Genomic DNA, 22,667 nt, shown 5'->3' on the forward strand with positions numbered 1-22,667 from the left:
TGTTACTCTTTTGTGTAGCATATTTAACTTTTTTTTTAACCCGTTGCTGTTTTCTTAGATTTTAAAAAGGAAGAAAAATCATATCAAGTTATCAGTTGGCTTGCACCTGAAGATCATCAAAGAGAATTTAAAAAGAGTTTTGATTTCTTTCTGGAAGAAACTTTAGGTGGCAGGTAATTGTTTTTTTATTCTTTGAACAAAAAGGTCACCATTTTCATAATACAAATGGATGGATGGATGCATGGATACTTGGAATGAGGATAAGAGAAAGTGACGAATGGATGGATGGATGGATGGATGGATGGACTGATAGATGGAGAGACAGATGACAGGGGGAGTAGATGAGTACTGCATGCCACATCATCCAGTAAAGTCCCTGGAAATTCTTCCTTATACCGTCTTTCTTACACACTATGAGCATGAGTGCTTTTCTGCAGAAAGTGGGAAATTGTTTCTTCTGGGACTTCCTTGCAACACTTCACCTACAACAATTGCCTATAATCTCCCCAACACAGGGATAGGCTCCTCAACTTTTCACTGTTGGTGGGAAAATTAGAGTCACCTTTTCCCACTTACTGTCTTCCCTTCTTCTTACATATATTCATAAATAAAGGGAAGGCTTATGAACATTGGGTTTGTAGAAGTTGAACATATAGCCATGCAAAGTTCTTTTAAAAAGCAATCAACCTGGTAAAAATGAAACATGAAACTGACTCCTTTTGCTTAATCTCAATGGGAAGGAACACATAACTTTTTAATCTTCGACATAAAAGAGGAAACAGAAATCTATGCCTATCTTGGTCAATTGCAGTGGCCTTACCTACTCTTCTTTCCTGGAAAATTCTACTCAGTAGTCAAGGTAGTGCTCAAATCTGACTTTTTCCATAAAGCCTCCCTCCTCACCCAAGCTGGAACACCACGTTCTCTCCTCTATACCTCTGATCTAATCCACCCATTTGACACTTAGCCTATATCATCTCGCAGAGTTAGTTATATATTTTGAGAATATGCCTTGTCTTTTCTTACCCAGTTTAATATTTTTAAGGACAGGTATAGTTAAGAGTGCATTCTTAAAATACTTTAATTTATTAGCTTAATTTTAAATATGATTAATGAACTACAGTCTAAACATTCTTACTACATTACTGGCTTTTTTTTCTTTTTGAGACGGAGTTTTGCTCTTGTTGCCCAGGCTGGAGTGCAATGGCGCGATCTCAGCTCACTGCAACCTCTGCCTCCAGGGTTCAAGCGATTCTCCTGCCTCAGCCTCCCAAGTAGCTGGGATTACAGGAGTGTGCCACCATGCCCAGCTAATTTTTGTATTATTAGTAGTGACGGCATTTCACCATGTTCGCCAGGCTGGTCTCAAACTCCTAACCTCAGGTGATCCACCCTCCTTGACCTCCAAAGTGCTGGGATACAGGCATGAGCCACCGCACCCAGCCCATTACTGAAATTTTCAAAAACGTTTGGCAACTTTTCCTTTGTTATGTGAATCTTTAAAAATCTACAACAGAGGATGACTTCAGCCAATCTGCATATCACTAGTGAGGGACCTTCTCTAACTGGAGGGCAATGGTAAGGTGGTGTACAGGTTACAGATGTGTCAGGGAATTGATTATCTCAGTCTTCCTTGCAGCCAGTATGTTTCTGATATCTAGAGCTCTTGCACTTACTGCAGCTGGCCTAGGCATCCTCATCTATTTCCCCAAAATTCTGTAAAATAGGATCATATTCTCTGCAGGCATTATTGGGAATACATTGCAAAAGAATCGTCCCTTTGCATAGGCATATGTCAGTAAAGCTTTGACATGATCTTATCTGAATACCCCAGCCTGCATTGAGGTGGAAAGAAATAATAATAAATAATTAAATAAAAATAATAATATAAATAAGTAAACAAATATGTAAATAAATAATATATAAAAATATGTAAAATAACAATAACAAATAAAAGTAAATAATAAAGGAATAATAATAAAGAAAAAAATAATGCGTTTCAAAAACCAGGTTCCTTTTGCTTTTATTTTTTCCATTGCTTAACTCCTAGGGGTAGAAAGGTGGAATTCTCATTTTCGGCTGAGATTTTTGGTTGTAATATAATCAAAGAGTTCCTTGACTGAGGCAATCTCTCACTGCCTCACTATGTGCAAACACATAGTGCTAAAACGTAGCACATATCATCAATGTTGATAAACTCTATCATCAAGTTACTTACACAATTTGGTTGGATAAATAAGAAAATCACTCATAAAAACTCCATGTGTAAATGAGGGCTAAACAGAGTGTCACCTAATTTATCAATGAGATAGAACTCTGAGATCTGCTGCTCTGAGAGATGGCTCCCAGAGTAGAAGGACCTTGAGTCGGCATTGATGGTGGTTGGGATTTGGATAAGGAGAGAAAAGGGGAAGGGAGAAGGGTACACTCTAGGGAGTAGAAACATTTAAGCCAGGATAATTATGGCAGAGGGTATTTGTGGGAAACTGGTTGAATTTGTGGGTGACTGCTAGAAAGGTTGTTGCTTTCCTGGGATATTTTCTTTGTATCTCAAGATACTTTTATGTACTGTAAATTTAACACTTCCCATGAATATTTATTATCATTTTTTTTCTTACAGAGGAAAATTTGAAAACTTATTAAATGTTCTAGAATACTTGGCGTTGCAGTGCAGTCATTTTTTAAATAGAAAGGATATCATGGATTCCTTAAAGAATGAGAACTTCGACATGGTGATAGTTGAAACTTTTGACTACTGTCCTTTCCTGATTGCTGAGAAGCTTGGGAAGCCATTTGTGGCCATTCTTTCCACTTCATTCGGCTCTTTGGAATTTGGGCTACCAATCCCCTTGTCTTATGTTCCAGTATTCCGTTCCTTGCTGACTGATCACATGGACTTCTGGGGCCGAGTGAAGAATTTTCTGATGTTCTTTAGTTTCTGCAGGAGGCAACAGCACATGCAGTCTACATTTGACAACACCATCAAGGAGCATTTCACAGAAGGCTCTAGGCCAGTTTTGTCTCATCTTCTACTGAAAGCAGAGTTGTGGTTCATTAACTCTGACTTTGCCTTTGATTTTGCTCGACCTCTGCTTCCCAACACTGTTTATGTTGGAGGCTTGATGGAAAAACCTATTAAACCAGTACCACAAGTAAGTGAACCCTCAGCATTCAGTTTGGGATTCACACAGAGGCCTTCAGTGCATAGTTGGTGGTTGCCACTTGCCAGTAGGATCCTGAGGCTGAAGTCGGGATAGGCAAGGGAGGCACCTAGGGCATGCTTTTAAAGGAAGTGATGAGTTTCAGGGTTGTGCAAGTATAATGTTAGGCCTTGCACCATCCTGAGATCAAGGGCATCTTTATATGGATTCTTCTGGCTCCTCTCTTGCCACACCCTAGTCCTAGCCTTGATAAAATAAGCCCTGTATTAAAGTTTCATTTTTTGTTTGCATTTTTATTTTGTGTGATCACATGTACAATAAACATGTAGTTAGTGCCCATTACATGCAGTAATTGTTAAGGAGATAAGCTGCTCACAATGAAATGACAACACTATGGATTCGGAGTAAGCAGGGTGGATCTGTTTGGGTCTGACAGCAAGAACTGCCGGTGTTATCTCCAGGGTTCCCTGCCTGTAGAGCCCTGGCTCCTGGCTCCACCTAGATCTTCTGGCTTGATTTCTCTGGGGTGGACCCCTGCCACTGTAATTTGCATGTGCTGCTCAGGTGATTTGAATGCACAGTGCAGTTTCACAACTCAGAACCTCTGCTATAGAAATTTTTCAAAAGGAGGAGAGCTAAGATGAGTTGGCTGCCTGTTGCCTCTGAGCACTGGGTTCCCATTTTACAGAAGTTATCATATTTAATATCCTGCCACCTGTAGGGAGGTGTGATCATCTTCATTTTTATAAATGGAGAAGGACAGAAGCTCAGGTGATGTAGGTGTCCTTCCCCCACCATGTATTTCAGAGGTCCTAAGGGCCTGGACTTTGCAGCCACCCAAGCGTCTACTCTTTTAACTTGCACTGAGTGAGCAGGAAGAGTTGTGGAAAGACCTATGGGTGATATGGGCTTTGCATTTGTGGCAGGAAGTTTTAGGAATGGAGCTGAGAGGGAAAGTACCCCAGGTTGGGGAGCAGGGGTCCCAATACGTGGAGATGTAATTGAGATGGCCATAAGGCTGGCTTCCCTGGGTGGCACAGGCTACACTAGTGGAGTTGAAGGTTCAATTGCATGAGTAAAGCTGTGGGGATTTACCAGAAACCTTAGCTATCAGGTGGGTGGATCAGGCCTCCACCACGGAGTAAGGGGAGGACATTGTTAAGAGGATAACAATGGGAGTAAGGGTTGTAATGGCTGTGAGACAATATACACTTAAAAAAATAATGTTTCTTCTCTGCATTTTCCAATTTTTATATAATGGTCTTATGTTGCCTTGTCATTATAAAAATGATGACAAGGCTGTTTTAAAGAAGTCCTTGGGAATGGTAAGTGGTATGCTGGCTGGAATCCAGTAGAGTGTGAACCACGTAATAGAATGATGGGTTGGGAGCTGGGGTGAGCCCCTGTAGGGCAGAGAGAATCAGAATCAGAGTTCAAAGAAATATTTGGAAGTAAGAATTGACAAAATTGTGCCAAACACAAAATTAAGACATTAGATATTGTGAGCCCAAAATATATGACACTGGTCGCACCAATTTAGAAACTTTATTTGCCAAGGTTGAGGATGCACCCATGACAGCTTCAGGAGGTCCTGATGACATGTGCCCAAGGTGGTTGGGGCACAGGCTGGTTTTATACATTTTAGGGAGACATGAGACACCAATCAATATGTGTAAGATAAACATTGGTTTGGTCCAAAAAGGCCGGAGAAGGGGATTCTAGGTCATAGGTAGACAAGAGACAAACAACTGCATTTTTTTGAGTCTCTGACTAGCCTTTCACTGAGTGCACAATTTACAGAAATAGTCACTTATGCCTTAGTCTGGGTTAGTGAAACAATAGGGCAGAGGAAGCGAGCCGACATACACTTGTTTAGGAATGGAATGGGAGGCAGTTTTGCCTGATGCAGTTCCCAGCTTGACTTTTCTCTTTGGCTTAGATTTGGGGATCCTGAGATTTATTTTCCTTTCAAAACACTAACTTTGTTAAGAGCTACCTGGGGGACTTTAAGATATAAGCTGTCCAGGCCTGCTTTTGGGACAGAGCATTACTGCTTTATTATTATTTTTTTAATCCACCACATCAAGGCATTGATCATTTCTTTATGTTACAAACATTCCAATTATATTCTTTTAGTTACTTGAAAATATACTACAAATTATTGTTGACTGTAGTCACCCTGCTGTGCTATCAAACACTGGACCTTATACATTCTAACTATATTTTTGTACCATTAACCATACCCACTCCCCGAGCCCCTAACTACCCATCCCAGCGTCTGCTCTCTATCTCCATGAGTTTAATTGTTTTAATTTTTAGCTCCCATAAATGAGTGAGAACATGCAGTTTGTCTTTCCGTGTCTGGCTTAGTTCCCTTAACATAATGTACTCTAGTTTCATCCATATTGTTGCAAATGACAGGATCCCTTTGTTTTTTATGGCTGATGAGTATATGTATTGTGTACATATACTATATTTTCCTTATCCATTCATCTGATGTTGGAAATTTAGATTGATTCCATATCTTGGCTACAGCGAATAGTGCAGCAATAAACACGGAAGTGCAGGTATCTCTTCAGTATAGTGACTTCTTTTCTTTTGGGTATATACTTAGCAGTGAGATTGCTGAATCATATGGTAGTTCTAGTTTTAGTTTTTCGATGAACCTCTAAACTGCTTTCCATAGTGGTTGTACTGATTTAAATTCCCACAAACAATGTGCGAGTTTGCTTTCTCCACATCCTTGTTATTGCCTGTCTTTTGGATGAAAGCCATTTTAACTGGGGTGAGATAATATCTCATTGTAGTTTGGTTTGCATTTCTGTGATAATCAGTGACACTGAGCAAACCTTTTATATGCCTGTTTGCCATTTGTATGTCTTTTGAAAAATTTCCATTCAGATCTTTTATTTTTTAATCAGGTTATTAGATTTTTTTTTCTCGTAGAGTTGTTTGAGCTTTTATGTATTCTAGTTATTAATCCTTTGTCAGAAGAAGAATTTACACACATATTTTTTCCCATTCCGTGGGTTATCTCTTCTCTTTGTTGATAGTTTCCTTTGTTGTATAGAAGCCTTCTAACTTGATGTGATCTCATTTGTCCATTTTTCCTTTGGTTGCCTGCATTACACAAGAAAAAGAAATCTGTCCAGATCAACATCCTGGAGCGTTTCCCCAATGTTTTCTTTTAGTAGTTTAATAGCTTGAGGTCTTAGATTTCAGTCTTTTTCTTTTCTTTTCTTTTCTTTTTCTTTTCTTTTTTTTTTTGAGACTGAGGACTGAGTTTTGCTCTTGTTGCCCAGGCTGGAGTGCAGTGGTGCGATCTTGGCTCACTGCAACCTCCACCTCCTGGATTCAAGCGATTCTCCTGCCTCAGCCTCCCGAGCAGCTGGGATTACAGGCACCCGCCTAATTTTTTGTATTTTTAGTAGAGACAGGGTTTCACCATGTTGGCCAGGCTGGCCTCAAACTCCTGACCTCAGGTGATCCACCTGCCTCAGCCTCCCAAAGTGTTAGATTTAAGTCTTTTAATCCATTTTGATTTGATTTTTGTATATGATGAGATATAGAGGTCTAGTTTTATTCTTCTGCATATGCATATCTAGTTTTTTTTAGCACCATTCATTGAAGAGACTGTCTTTATGTTCTTGGCAACCTTGTCAAAAATAAGTTCATCGCAGATGTATGGATTTATTGCTGGGTTGTCCATTCTGTTCTGTTGGTCTATGTGCCTTTTTTTTTTTTATGCCAGTACCATACAGTTTTGGTTACTATAGTCTGTAGTATAACTTGAAGTCAGGTAATGTGATTCTTCCAGTTTTGTTCTTTTTGCTTGGGATGGCTTTGGCTATTCTGGGTCTTTTGTGGTTCCATATAAATTTTAGGATTATTTTTCCTCCTTCTGTGAAGGATGTGATTGGTATTTTTATAGAGATTGAATTGAATCTGTAGATTGCTTTGGGTAGTATGGACATTTTAACAATATTGATTCTTCCAGTGCATGAACGTGGAATAGCTTTCCAGTTTTTAAAATGTCCTCTTCAATTAATTGCATCAATGTTTTATAGTTTTTATTGGAGAGATCTTTTACTTCTTTGTTTAACTTTATTCCTAGGTATTTTATTTTGTTTGTGGGCATTGTAAATGTAATTACTTTCTTGATTTCTTTTTCAGATTATTCACTGTTGGCATATAGAATTGCTACTGATTTATATATATTGATTTTGTATCCTGCAACTTTACTGAATTTGTGGATCAGTTCTAATAGTTATTTTGGTAGAGTCTTTAGGTTTTTCCAAATATAAGATTATATAATTTGCAAACTAGCATAATTTAACTTCTCCCCTTCCAATTTAACTGCCCTTTATTTCTTTCTCTTTTCTGATTGCTCTAGCTAGAACTTCCAGTACTATGTTGAATAACTGTGGTAAAAGTGGGCATCCTTGTCATGTTAGAGGAGTGGTGTTCAGTTTTTCCCCATTTAGTGTGATACTAACTTTGGGTGTGTCATATATGGCTTTTATTGTGTTGAGGTATGTTTCTTCTATACTCAGTTTTTTTAGGATTTTTATCATGAAGGGACTTTGAATTTTATTGAATGCTTTTTCAGCATCAATTGATATGATCATATGGTTTTTTTCATTCATTCTGTTGATATGATGAATCACATTGATTGATTTGCATATGTTGAACGATCCTTCAGTCCCTCAGATAAATCCCACTTGCTCATGATGAATGATCTTTTTAATGTGTTGTTGATTTTGGTTTGCTAGTATTTTGTTGAGGATTTTTGCCTTAATATTCATCAGAGATATTAGCCTGTAGTTTCCTTTTTCCGATGTGTATTTGTCTGGTTTTGGTATAAAGGTAATACAGGCCTTTTATTCCCCTCTCTTCTATGTTTTTTAGAATAGTTTGAGTAGGATTGGTATTAGTTCTTTAAATGTTTGGTAAAATTCAGCATTGATGCCATTGGGTCCTAGGCTTTTCTTTGCTAGGAGACTTTTTATTACAACTTTAGTCTTGTTACTTGTTATTGGTCTGTTCAGGTTCAGGATTTCTTTATGGATTAATCTTGGCAAGTTGTATGTGTTTAGGAATGTATTCATTTCTTCTAGGTTTTCCAATTTATTGGCATATAGTTGCTCATAGATGTTTCTAATGATCCTTTGAATTTCTATAGCATCAGTTGTAATGTCTCTTTTTTTAGCTCTGATTTTATTTGGGTTTTCTCTCTTTTCTTAGTTTGGCTAAAGGGTTGTCTATTTTCTTATCTTTTCAAAACCAAACTTTTCATTTCATTGATTTTTTTTTTAATTTTAAATTTCATTTATTTCTGCTGTGATCTTTATGTCTTTCTTCTACTATTTTTGGGTTTGGTTTGCTCTTGATTTTCCAATTCTTTAAGATGCATCCTTAGGTTGTTTATATGAAGTCTCACTCTTTTGATGTAGGCACTTATAGCTATAAATTTTCCTCTTAGTATCGTTTTCACTGTATTTCATAGGTTTTGGTATGTTTTGTTTTCATTATCATTTGTTTCAATACACTTTTAAATTTCCTTCTTAATTACTTCATTGACCTACTGGTCATTCAGGAGCATATTGTTTTTTTCCATGCATTTGTATAATATCCAGAGTTCCTCTTGTTATTGACTTATAGTTTTATTCCATTGTGGCCTAAGAAGGTAGTTGATATAATTTCAATTTTTTTGAATTTCTTAAAAGTTGTTTTATGGCCTAATGAATGGTCTATACTTAAACATGGTCCATGTGCTGAGTAGAAGAATGTCTTTTTTGCAGTCATTGGATGAAAATTTCTGCAAATATTATTAGGTTCACTTAATCTGTAGTGCAGATTAAGTTCAATGTTTCTTTGTTGATTTTCTGTCTGGATGATGCGTCCAATGCTGAAAGTGTTGCATTTTCCATCTATTATTTTATTGGGGACTATCTCTCTCTTTACCTCTAATAATGTTTGCTTTCTATGTCTGGGTGCTCCAGTTTTGAGTGCCTATATATTTATAATTGTTATATGTGCTTGCTGAATCAACCTTTATAAAATTATATAATAACCTTCTTTGTCTCTTTTCATGGTATTTGTCTTGATATCTATTTTATCTGATGTAAGTATAGCTACTCCTTCTTTTTTCTTGGTTTCCACTTTCATGGAATATCTTTTCCTATCCCTTTATTTTCAGTCTATGTGTGTTTTTATAGGCAGTGTGTTTCTTGGAGGCAACATGTTAAGTATCTTTTTTTATTCATTCAATCACTCTTTCTGTTTTGATTGGAGAGTTTAGTCTGTTTACATTCAATGTTATTATTTGTAAGTAAGGACTTACTCCTGTCATTTTGTTATTTGTTTTCTGGTTGTGTTGTGATCTTCTCTTTCTTCTTTCCTTTCTTCTTGTCTTCCTTTTAGTGAAAATGATTTTCTCTGGTAGTATATTTTAATTTCTTGAATTTTATTTTTTGTGTATCTGTTTTAAGTTTTGTGATTTGAGGTTACTACAAGGCTTGCAAGTAACATCTTATAACCCATTATTTTAATCTGATGACAACTTAACTTTGATTGCAAAAAGAAACAAACAATTAAGCAAAAAAGAACAGTAATAAAAATTCTACACTTTATCTCCCAGTCCGCTAAGTTTTTGTTGGTTCTATTTATATCTTATCATATTGTCGAAGCTCACTTATTCTTTCTTCTGCTTGATCAATTCTTCTGTTAAGAGACTCTGAGGCATTCTTCATTATGTCAAATGCATTTTCAACTCCAGAATTTCTATTTTTTTGTTTTTAATTCTTTCAATCTCTTTGCTAAATTTAGCTGATAGGATTCTGAATTTCTTCTCTGTGTTATCTTGAATGTCACTGAGCTTCCTCAAAACAGTTATTTTGAATTCCGTGTCTGAAAGGTCACATTTTTCTGTGTCTCCAGGATTAGTTGCTGGTGCCTTATTTGGTTCGTTGGGTGAAGTCATGTTTTCCTGGATGGTCTTGATGCTTGTAACTTGTTCATCAATGTCTGGGCATTGAAGAGTTAAGTATTTATTCTAATCTTTGCAGTCTGGGCTTGTTTGTACCTGTCCTTCTTGAGAAAGCTTTCCAAGTGTGCAAAGGGAATTGAGTGTTGTGATCTAAGTCTTTGGTCACTGCACCTGTGTCTGTATTAGGCTGCACTCCAAGCCCAGTCATGCTGACTCTTGCAGCCTTGTAGAAGTACCACCTTGGTGGTCTTAGGTAAGAGCCAGGAGAATTCCTTGGATTACCAGGCAGAGTCTGGTTCTCTTCCCTTACTTTCCCATATACCAACAGAGTTTCTCTCTCTCCCTGTGCTAAGCTGCCTGGAGTTGGGGGAGGGGTGACACAAACACTCTCATGACCACCTCCCCTGAAATTGTGCTGGATTACACTTGAAACCAACACAGCACTGGACCTCATCCAAGACCTATGATAACTATTGTCTGGTTACTGCTGATGTTTATTCAAGGCTCAAGAGCTCTTTAGTCAACAGGTGCTGAATTCTTTCAAGCCTCTACCTTTCCCTTTAGGGCAGCAGGTTCCCTTCTGTCCCAGGTTGGGTCTAGGAATTCTGTCCAGGAACTGGGTCCTGGAATTGGGAATTGTAGGGATCTACTTACTCTATTCCCTCCCTTCCTAAAGCAGGAGTCTCGCCCATGGCCACCCCACCCCAAGCCTGTGAGAAGTACTGCCTGGCTACTGCTGATGTTTATTTTAGGCCCAAGGGCTTTTGAATTAGCAGGTGGTGAATCCTGCCAGGCTTAGGTCTCTCCCTTCAGGGCAGCAGGTTCTCTTCTGACCCAGGGCATGTCTAGCAATGTTGTCCAGGAGCTAAGGCCTAGATGTGGAGATGTTAGGATTCTCCTTGGTGCTTAATTTTACTGCAGCTAAACTAGTACCCACATTGCAAGACAAAGACTTTTTAACTCTTCCCTCTCCTCTCCTGGAGGAAGGAGTCTCTCCTGGAGCTGTGAGCTGCCCTGCTTGGAGTTGGGGGAGGGGTGACAAAAGCACTCCCTTAGCTGCCCTGGCTGGTGTCTCACCAGGTCATGTGCACTCCAGGGATTTTAGTTCTTGTGGCATAGATTGCCTTTCAAGTTTATTTTGAACCCCAGAGCACTTTAGCCTGCGGTGGTTGGTCTAACCACACTGAGGTTCCTACTGCTGAGGTGGATGATTCCATTCTAGCAAGGGCTGGTCTAAATGCTCCCTGCATGGGTGCCAGCTGAATTCTTCCCTGTGTTGCTTTGCTCTGTGACTGCAGAGCACTGACTTCCACTGCAAAGTCTATAGTCACTGTGCTCTGCCTCCCCTAAGCACACAGATTCTGTCTCTGCACCACATGGTAATTGAAGACTGTCTTTCCTACCTTCTCAGTGCCTCTTTCCTCGGTATGATGTTAAAACCAGGAATGGTGATTGCTCACCTCATTTTTTTTTTTTTGTTCTTATGAAGGTGTTTTCTTGTGGATAGTTGTTAATTTGGTATTCCTTCGGGGGGCAAAATCACTTCAGGGTTCTATTCTGCCATCTTGCTCCACCTCCCTATGGCATTGCTGCTTTTAAAATATATTTTTCTGTGGTTATAATTTGCAGTCCTGTGGGTGAACTACTGAGGTAGAGGATGAAGCATGTACAAAAAGATCAGTGACCGAGACTATCATAAAACATTAGAGGAAAACACACTGAAAGGGTACATTTTGTGTAGATGAAGAGGAGCCTTACCCTATGCTGCCACCATTTCTGCCTGCAACAGAAGTGTTCTCCCAGCTTCTCCATTCCAGCCTCCAGAAGTCCCACTCCTTGTGTTGGACCCTGGCCACCTACTAGTACTCTTCCAGATACTATTACCTCTAGTCTGACCTTAGAAAACTCCTGTGACTCCCTGGACCTATAATGGGTGGAAGGTCAAGAAAGGCCCTGAAAGTAGGGTCAGGGTTTCAAGAAGAAAGATGTTCCCACCAACACAAAGGACATGACCACAGTGCAGCTAGTATCGAGCTATACTAGGAGCTATAAAAATAGCTTTGGGACAGTGAGGACAGGGCACTGTGTTAGTAAATACTCTGGCTTTCATTTTCTGGTCAACTAGGCTTTCACCAATAATTTTGTCACCTCTTTACCTTGGTAATCTTTCTCCAGGACTTGGAGAACTTCATTGCCAAGTTTGGGGACTCTGGTTTTGTCCTTGTGACCTTGGGCTCCATGGTGAACACCTGTCAGTATCCGGAAATCTTCAAGGAGATGAACAATGCCTTTGCCCACCTACCCCAAGGGGTGATATGGAAGTGTCAGTGTTCTCATTGGCCCAAAGATGTCCACCTGGCTGCAAATGTGAAAATTGTGGACTGGCTTCCTCAGAGTGACCTCCTGGGTAAGGGCTGCCCAGGACTGCTCCTCTCCTTCCACTGACCTGTCTTTGGGGCTCATCACGGCTCTGACCTTTAGCTGGACATTTGTACCCACTGGTGAATGGTACAGGTAAGGCTCAGTGGGCAGAAAAGTAGCAGCCAGCTGGAGTTCTTGGGAAACCAGGCTATACTTCCAATGGGATCAGATGCCAAAGCAGCCAACTTTCCTTCATTCTTTTCTATACCAGACCTGATGTCTGCAGTCCTATGTGATATTCCTGTCAAGTCTCTTTAACCCTACTGCATTTGGTCTTGGACAAGGTCACCCAAACAAAATTAAAGACAACCTATCAACTCTGAATGTATATACTAGGGGTTGGGAGAGGTGCCACAAATTTTAGTTACTTTGTGAGCACCAGTTCAGCCACATGGACTTACACAAACACACATCCACACATAAATATGGACACATCCTCTTAATTTACTAAGGGTCTGAGCAACTTCTGCCATCACAAGATTAATGCCAATGATGTCTTTAGGATGTGCCACCATACCTGTGTGCCAAGCTTAGCAACTTCACAGTTGGTGATTTTGTCTACCGAGTTGTCTGGGACCAGAGAGCTCCCTCACCCCCAACAAGTTTTCTCTGTGCCCTGTGCTGCCATAGACACTGACTAGAGCAGAGATTCACAACGAAGATCATGGCTGAAAAGAATCTGGGCAATTTAAGAAGTAGATTCCTGGTCCTACTTCTGTGAATATATTTTTTAAAATTCTGGGGTAGGGCATATGCCTCCCATTTCAAAGAAGAGACAAGGAGTCTGATGCACATTGCAGTTGAGTGACCCAGGTTGAGATGTGCTTGTCATTATCAACCATCACTTTAGTTAGCTCTAAGTAACGCTGGCATGGAAAGACAGGAACTGGAAATACAGAGGCGAAGGATCCAGTCTACTTTCAAGGCACTTCTCTTATAATTGAGGACACCATACGGTCAATACAAGTTTTATGAGTGACATATGAGTTGTGATGTCAACAAATATGTCAGGAATACAAGAAAAGGGAAATCAGCTGTCAGTGGATAAAAGAGGGCTCAATATAGGCAGACAGAGGAGGTAGAAACAGAGAGACACACAGAATACAGATGAGAGAAGCAAAGGCACAGGGAGGACAGAGAGAAGGAAGAATGGATGGACAGAGAGATGTATGCCTTGCTTAGCACTCTTCTCTACAGAATTCACTCAATTCTAAGCCTTAGCTGAATTTCTGGCCAAGGGAAGATGTTTCCATACGATAGCAACGCTTGGAATCTTGTATCTTGGAACTGTAACATTGGATGTGTCCCAAGCACAGTCATTAGATACAATGTCTCCAACACACCACTAGATCCCCTTGGCACTTTCTTATCCCCTTCATCTCTGCCTGATGTTTTGAAATTTTCATCCTGAAGTGTCCCACCCTCTTTCTTATTTACAACAGCTCACCCAAGCATCCGTCTGTTTGTCACCCACGGCGGGCAGAATAGCATAATGGAGGCCATCCAGCATGGTGTGCCCATGGTGGGGATCCCTCTCTTTGGAGACCAGCCTGAAAACATGGTCCGAGTAGAAGCCAAAAAGTTTGGTGTTTCTATTCAGTTAAAGAAGCTCAAGGCAGAGACATTGGCTCTTAAGATGAAACAAATCATGGAAGACAAGAGGTATGCAGCTCCTTGGGGTTGTGGTCATAATGACGAATGAAGGCAAAAACACTAAGGGCACTATGGGAGTCTGGTGTTTTGGTTTTGTTTTGTTTTGCTTTAGATTAAAACTGTATTTTCTAGGACATGGGATAATATGTGTGTGATGCCAACAGCTGACCTGTGTCCTCTGAGAGCAAGACTAGAGCATTTAAGTTAGATGCTAAGAATCACTTCCTACCTTTTCATTTTGGGGAACCTGGACTATGTACAGGGGGTCTCTGTGAGCTATGTTTCAGGTCAATTGGAATTCAGGTCAGTGGGATTCCAATTGAGGCAGGAGATTGCCTTTCTGTTACCCAAATACTCCACACTCTTCTCCCCCTTGGCCTTTTTTTTGTGGTGCTCCCTCTTCACATACTGGCTCCTTTGTTTCATTCCGGTCTCATCTCCAACTCATTTCTTCTTAGAGTTCGCCTCTGACAGTCCTGAGTAACTTCTTCTCCCACCTACCCCAGTTACATCATTTCCTTCTTAACACTTCTTAAGGTCTGTAATTACCTCATTTATTTATGTGTTTGTTTGTTTACAGAGTCTCTTTATGTTGCCCAGGCTGGTCTCAAACTCCTGGGCTCAAATGATCCTCCTGATTCAGCCTCCCGAGTAGCTGGGATTACATAAGCCACCATGCGCAGCTTGTGTTTTCATTTATTATTTGTCCCCCTCACCTTCCAACCAGAGAGTGGAGAGTTAGCTTAATGAGGACAGCAGCATGTGTCTCTTGTTTTCTGCTATCTTCTTAGTGCCTAGCACAGGATCTGCCACAAAGTAAATGGTTAATGAATTTTAGTTAAGTGAAGCAATAGAAGGGGCCCAGTGACCTCCAAGGTAACTAACTGCATATCCAGCACAGTGATCTCATGTGAAGAGAAAAATACACCTCATGTAATAAGTAAAAAGGACTGAATAATTTATTAGAGTTTCAAGGGCACAAACCAAAATCAGACCTCAAGGCTTAACATGTACTAGGAGACACTCAGCAGTTCTAGCTAGATGACTTAAAACAACCACATAGCTCATGGTTCTTAGACTTAGAAGAGTCATTAAATTCCATGGGTTGGTCAACTCCAGATCAATTGTATATATTTGCAATTTCATGTATTGCAGTTGGTCATTTTCTGAAAAATGTGTTTGTAGCTTTCATTGGATTTTTCAATGACCTAGACCCAAAATGACCATTCTGAGCTGGGATGGTCCTCAGACATTGTACATAAGTAGGGCCAGCTTCACAATTTGTAGGACCTGGTGTAAAATAAAAGTGTGGAGCCTCTTATTATAAAGTTTAAGAACTTCGACATGGTGAAACCAAGTACAGGATGCTACTAATTATGTGGTACAAATATGCAGCCTGCAGCCCAGGAAGCCAGCCCTGGTCAACATGATGTTCTGATGGTGCAGGAATGTGTAGGCTTTAGCCTGTGCCTAACATTCCCCAGAGTGAGACTTGTCACCCCATCTAGAGACTGGCACATGGAGGTGCTCCATGTATATGTATAATAATTACGTCATATATAATTTTGCTAGGGCACATCATAAGCCTCCTTGGAGTAGGGACTAGTCTTTGTGGACTTAGTCACTTTTTTGAAGTTTAAGACTTTTAGCATTATACATGGATCTTTGCTTGTAGGTGTCATGATTAAATTTCAAGGGGAACCAGGGAGATTACTGCAAAGCCAACAAAATTTCCTTGGAACTCAGTCTTTGGTGCATCATATAGAATGGATCATACATTCTAACTCTTGTGAGGTCACATTAGTAATGCCCCCTCTCTATCTCTCTCAACAGATACAAGTCCGCGGCAGTGGCTGCCAGTGTCATCCTGCGCTCCCACCCGCTCAGCCCCACACAGCGGCTGGTGGGCTGGATTGACCACGTCCTCCAGACAGGGGGCGCGACGCACCTCAAGCCCTATGTCTTTCAGCAGCCCTGGCATGAGCAGTACCTGCTCGACGTTTTTGTGTTTCTGCTGGGGCTCACTCTGGGGACTCTATGGCTTTGTGGGAAGCTGCTGGGCATGGCTGTCTGGTGGCTGCGTGGGGCCAGAAAGGTGAAGGAGACATAAGGCCAGGTGCAGCCTTGGCGGGGTCTGTTTGGTGGGCGATGTCACCATTTCTAGGGAGCTTCCCACTAGTTCTGGCAGCCCCATTCTCTAGTCCTTCTAGTTATCTCCTGTTTTCTTGAAGAACAGGAAAAATGGCCAAAAATCATCCTTTCCACTTGCTAATTTTGCTACAAATTCATCCTTACTAGCTCCTGCCTGCTAGCAGAATTCTTTCCAGTCCTCTTGTCCTCCTTTGTTTGCCATCAGCAAGGGCTATGCTGTGATTCTGTCTCTGAGTGACTTGGACCACTGACCCTCAGATTTCCAGCCTTGAAATCCACCTTCCTTCTCATGCGCCTCTCCGAATCACACCCTGACTCTTCCAGCCTCCATGTCCAGATCTAGTCAGCCTCTGTCACTCCTGTCCCTACCATCTATCATGGAATAACATCCAAGAAAGACACCTTGCATATTCTTTCAGTTTCTGTTTTGTTCTCCCACATATTCTCTTCAATGCTCAGGAAGCCTGCCCTGTGCTTGAGAGTTCAGGGCCGGACACAGGCTCACAGGTCTCCACATTGGGTCCCTGTCTCTGGTGCCCACAGTGAGCTCCTTCTTTGCTGAGCAGGCTTGGAGACTGTAGGTTTCCAGATTTCCTGAAAAATAAAAGTTTACAGCATTATCTCTCCCCAACCTCACTAAATGATTGGCCAAGAGATTTCTGTCCTAATTGCCCAGAATTCTGTCATCTGGCTACTCAAGGCTATCGGGGAATGGGGCAAGTTTGCACTGGCAGCTGGCCAGGATGAAGGCAGCGGGAAGTGGGTGGAGGCTTAGCTAACCTGTGGGGTCTGAAGAAAGAGAAAAGTGGCCAAAAATCCTCCAGAATGCTTGACCTGTTGAACCAGAATGTTTTGCTATTTAGTTTTGGCCTATATTCATGCAACCTAAGCAGCAAGCTATCATGGGCATGCTGATAAAGAAACACTACTGTTTCCTGGTTACAGTCTCTGGCTGGACCTGAGGAAGCACTGAATTGGCTTCAATGACTTTCTAAGTGTGTTGGGGATGCTGAGGTAGACAGCCAGAGCAGATGATTTCAATAATAGAGCCCCAGCTCCATGTGGATGAGAAGGGGGAATGCAATTGTAGCTGTGTTTCCAAGGACAGGACTGCATGTTGTTCCTTGAGGGACCATTACCACAAACCAGTGGGCACTAAACCCTAAGTAATATAAGAAGAGTAAAAGACACCCTATTTAGTGTTGTGTAGAAAATATGATTTGCAAATTGACTCTTTTCAGTCAGTGTGGCTCTGAAGTCCTCAGTGCAAAGGAATTTTTTTTTTCGCTCTTGTTGTCCAGGATGGAGTGGAGTTTCGCTCTTGTTGTCCAGGCTGGAGTGGAGTGGAATGGCATGATCTCAGCTCACCACAACCTCTGCCTCCCGGGTTCAAGCTATTCTCCTGCCTCAGCCTCCCAAGTAGCTGGGATTACAAGCGTGCACCACCACGCCCAGCTAATTTTGTATTTTTAGTAGAGATGGGGTTTCTCCATGTTGGTCAGGCTGGTCTTGAGCTTCCTACCTCAGGTGATCCGCCCTGCCTCGGCCTCCCAAAGTACTGGGATTACAGGTGTGAGCCACCGTGCCTGGATGGTGCAAAGGATTTTGTACTAATGAGTAGGAGGTATGTATCCACATCAAAGTGTCCCCACATGTACGGGAGAATGGGGACTTTAGGCTTACTAATAGGTGCTAGAATTAATCTTAGCATCCATGTTTACTGTTTCCTTGTGAAGCCTACCCACTCTTTGCTAACCTCCTCCCTTTTGACTGGCATTGCGTTTTAGAAAATGTGTAGGTTGGTGTCAGGGTGGAGGAAAGAGCACACCATGGGGACTTTTCCCTTCTGGGGCCTCCACAATCTGCATGTAATGAAATGCTGCATGTGTGATAAAGATAAACAAGAAGAGCACATAACACCCACAGAACCCATAGCTTCCCAAGAGATGAAATACCAGATTGTAGCAGAGCTATCTCCTGAAATCCTGCTGCCAGTTTTTATGGAGTGCTAATGAGCCTGTAAATATTGTGCTTGTGAAGCAGGCTCACTGTGTACTGGTTCCCACTTTTTCTGAGTATAGTGAAACAGATCATTTCTCCCCATATGAGTTAGATGAAGTGGACCTATTATTTATAGATTGGCAGCAAGGGACAACAGAAGTCCAGGATTCATTGCCAGCTGATCCCCCAAGGCTCAGGGACTTCCCCAGGGTGGATGGCATCTCATCTGCCTGTGCCCCACTTGCACCACAGCTGAGGCACACAGGGAAGCAGCCCACCCTGGTTTTGTACCTCAGGGACAGCATGACATACTGGGCTACAGTATTGAAAGACCTCCTGTTTTGGGGTGACTGGAACAGAGCCCTGGCTGTTTCAGCCAGACTCTCCCTATATCCAGATGTTGCTGATCCAGCACATTCTACATTATTCCTGTGACCTGCAAACCATAGCTACAATACTTTTTACCATGCCCAAGGTGACTACTACCACAAGGAGGATGAGCAGGCCTGCCCAGGGCAGTAACCTAAGTAACCTAGCCTGGGATCCCCAGGATCTAGGTTAGAAGTTGCTAAAGGGCTCAGAGAAGGTTCTTTCAGTGGCCCCACTGTCTGCAATCAGATCTTCTCTACCTGTGTTTCAGCAATACCTGAGTTGTTTATCCAGGTACAGCAGGAGGTGTAGGCAGTTGCATACACTCCTCCTAGTTGGGCTAAAAGGCGGTCTAGAGTGATTCTGTTGTCTAAAATAATCTTCCCAAGAGAGTTGAGGGATGTCTGCTGGGCTACCAAAGCAGTGGCAGTAAAGGAAGCAACATCTGCCATGGTCAGGGACAGGCTTATGATTATTTCTTTAGGAGTACTGACTCCTATTCATGCTATTAAAGATCTCATAAAGAATGTAAACCCAGATTGTGATGAGGAGATATACCTAATGCTAAATGACGAGTTAATGGGTGCAGCACACCAACATGGCACATGTATACATATGTAACAAACCTGCACATTGTGCACATGTACCCTAAAACTTAAAGTATAACAATAAAAAAAAAAAGAATGTAAACCCAGAGTCACTTATACCTTCTGATATATCTCTAGTTGGCTGGGTGTACAGCTTTAGGCTGTTGGCCCAATGATGAATCTCATTCCCAGGAGTGGTATATAGGGGCACCCCCAGCATGCAGGACCCAGCCATCCACTGGATTTCCAGGCACAGACATTGCTCATCCCATTTTTGGGTCACCCTCAGACTGCCCTTAAAGAAATATGTAGCTATCAGGGGTACATAGCACCCTTTATCCCATTTTATTGTTCAGTGGCCTACTAATGGGTATGGAGGCACAGCCATTTGCAGCTAAGTCGTAGTTGCATGAGCTCAGTTTCACCCTACACTATTGTTTATAATGTCCCTTCAGAAAGGGCTAGCATTATTGCCGTCCTTGTTTTCGTCATTGCCACTGGGACACTTATCTTTCATGTAATCAAATAAAAGTAGTGTGTCAGGCTAGGCATGGTGGCTCACGCCTGTAATCTCAGCACTTTGGGAGGCTGAGGTGTGTAGGTCACCAGAGGTCAGGAATTCAAAACCAGCCTGGCCAACATGGTGAAATCCCATCTCTACTAAAAATACAAAATTAGCCAGGCATGGTGGCAGGTGCCTGTAATCCCAGCTACTTGCGAGGCTGAGGCAGGAGAATCACCTGAACCCAGGAGGCAGAGGTTGCAGTGAGTTGAGATCATGCCACTGCACTCCAGCCTGGGTGACAGAGCAAGACTCTGTCTAAAAAAAAAAGAAGAAAAGAAAGAAAAGAAAAGAAGAAAAGAAAGTAGTATGTTAAACTATTAGCCCACCAAGGCTTTACTAATTGTGGTCGTGACATTTTGCCACCTTAGGCCAGTTAAGTTAAAACAGGGCACCTCTGGTTCCCTTTCATGGCAGGATGAGAGGGCCACTGTGGCCTGTGACAGAATAAGGTCTAGGGTGGCCGATCCAACACTTCATCAGTTGACCCATTGTATTAGGCCATTCCTGCATCACTATGAAGGAATACCTGAGACTGGGTAACTTATAAGAAAAAAATGTAATTGGCTCATGATTCTGCAGGTTTTACAGGAAACATGGCATCAACATCTGCTTCTGGGGAGGCCTCAGGAAGCTTTCACTCAGGGCAGAAGTTGAAGCGAGAGCAGGTACGTCACATAGCAAAAGCAGGAGTGAGAGGGTTGGAGGGAGGCGCCACACTCGACAACAACCAGATCTTGTGAGAACTCACTCACTATCGCGAGGCCAGCACCAAGCCTTGAGGGATCTTCCCCCAACATCCAAATACCTCCCACTGGGTGGCACCTCCAACAATGGGGATTACATTTTAACATAAGATTTTGTGGGGGCACAGATCCAACCCATATCACCCATAGTGACCACAGCTTGGGAGGACCTAAAGAAGGCATTGTGCTTCCAGGCCTCTGCTGCCATGTCCTTGTGGAGAAAATAGAATGACAGGTTGGTGCCCCACCCCCACACCTTCTGGAGTATCTTGTGTTCCCTACTTATTGGATAGGAGTTGGGCTCAGTTGGTGCAGCACCCAGTCCAGAGGCTACTACCTCTTTGGCACCCACTGTCCTTGTTGCTTAACCCAGACCTGTCAGCCTCTGTTTTTCAGTCCAGAAAGGGAGGAAACACCCTGTAAAAACTTGACATGTCTGAAAACACCACTCACCCGACTGGAAAGATCAGATGTCCCTGGAGCCAACAGAGGGACCTGTGCATGGTGGTATTCCTTGGTCCTATCCAATACTCTATGAGACTCCATATAGGGGAGTTAACAGGTGGAAGCATCATCTCCAGTTTAGATTTTGTGAGCCCTGTCTGGGGTACTATGGAGGCCCAAACCACAAGCCACCCCTGGGAGGTGCATTCTAAAGGCAGAAAGGAAAAAGAGCGGTTGAGAATACTGTTATTGGGATTTCACAGGTGTAGCCTAATCAAGCAGCTGCCTGATCCACCTCCACACTCACCAAGCCTAATGTTTCCCGACATGCTCTCAGGGCTGTGCTTCCCTGGCACTGGAGAGCAGTGTTTAGTGTCCTTATTGCCCTAGTCAGATAGGGGTACTATCCCACTAGCAGACTGTTCCTTGGTCAGAGTGAAGTCCTGCAGTGTACCCAAAAAGATGATATAAATTCTTTTCATGGGTTGCCATGGTAGTCCCAGCATCCACACAAGTGACAGATATTTCTCCCTTTTAGGCAGCGAGTGGTTGTAGTCTTTGTTCCCACTCAGAGGTCCTTTAAGAGTTCAGTCACTTGGTTGACATTTTCGTGACCTGAGAGTGAACAGCCCATCAGTCAAAACATATGTATTAAGATATGGTAGCAGGGGTGGCTGGCATGGCCATCACCACTGTGTGAAGTTGGCCCATTGGGCAGAACATCTATGTCCAGTATAAGTCAAGAGATGGCCGTTCACTGGCTGGCCAGCTGTAAATTACATCTGGGAAACCACAAGAGATCCCATCTGTTTGTAGTTTCCCAGAGCCATCTGTAAACCAAGAAATGCCAAGTGGCCTTGGCATTCAGCCTGCAACAGTCCATTGTTAGTCTTCATGCCCTGAAGGCCTTTTTAACCAGTCAAACTGGGCTGTTACATTGCAATAGGATGTTTTGTATCAAATCCAGAATTAACAAAGCAATGTGCACTTCTGCACTCAGTATGCGGTACAGCTTTTGTTGAATAACCCACTGGGACTTGGGTAGCTTAGGTGATAGGCAGGAGTGGATATGTCCCATTGTTATGGCTCAAATTCTTGGCTGTGAGGGGCAGAGCTTCTCAGGCAGCCGTGATGTTCTGTACCAGAGCAGCCAACATGTCAATGCCTGTAATAATGCACTCAGGGGTAGGAACTGCAGTCACTGCCACACAAAATGGCACAAAAAGCCTTATCCAAAGCAGATAAACACCTTCAGTCACTGTGTTCATCCTAAAACTTCCTGATGTCATTAGTTTAATTTTTTCCCTTTCCTCCTTTTAGCTTGACAGCAGTATAGGACCACTGGTCTCTGGTGGGTACCTGGAGACCTTAACCTTACCCCTAATTGCACCATCCAGCCAGACATTTGGGTCTGCATTACCCCTTCTTCAAACAACCACACTAACCATGCTGTGCGAGACTTCCCTGGGCTTTCTCCGTATCTGCCCTTTGAAAAGAAAGTCTCCCTCTTAGTCAGGTCCCACATCTCATGTTGGTTCTCACTCAGAGACCTCAGGGATCATCTGAGACTGTCTTTCCTCTTCC

The 22,667-nt window shown here is 42.1% G+C and overlaps 1 protein-coding gene across 2 annotated transcripts in view; it reads left to right on the forward strand.

Moving 5' to 3' along the window:
• UGT3A2 (UDP glycosyltransferase family 3 member A2) overlaps positions 1-19,408 on the forward strand; it is a 34,257-nt gene extending 14,849 nt beyond the window's left edge. Inside the window, exons 3-7 of one of the 2 annotated variants that reach the window (XM_517805.8) lie at positions 59-173; positions 2,621-3,152; positions 12,325-12,556; positions 14,013-14,232; positions 16,057-19,408. In XM_517805.8, the coding sequence (XP_517805.4) occupies positions 59-173; positions 2,621-3,152; positions 12,325-12,556; positions 14,013-14,232; positions 16,057-16,333 (1,376 nt within the window). In that variant the 3' untranslated portion in view covers positions 16,334-19,408. The remainder of the gene's footprint in view (positions 1-58; positions 174-2,620; positions 3,153-12,324; positions 12,557-14,012; positions 14,233-16,056) is intronic. The other variant, XM_003310750.5, reaches the window with a different exon arrangement.
• Positions 19,409-22,667: the final 3,259 nt, after the last annotated feature.

The sequence above is a fragment of the Pan troglodytes genome, chromosome 4 (genome assembly GCF_028858775.2).
Source record: "Pan troglodytes isolate AG18354 chromosome 4, NHGRI_mPanTro3-v2.0_pri, whole genome shotgun sequence".
Lineage (NCBI taxonomy): Eukaryota > Metazoa > Chordata > Mammalia > Primates > Hominidae > Pan > Pan troglodytes.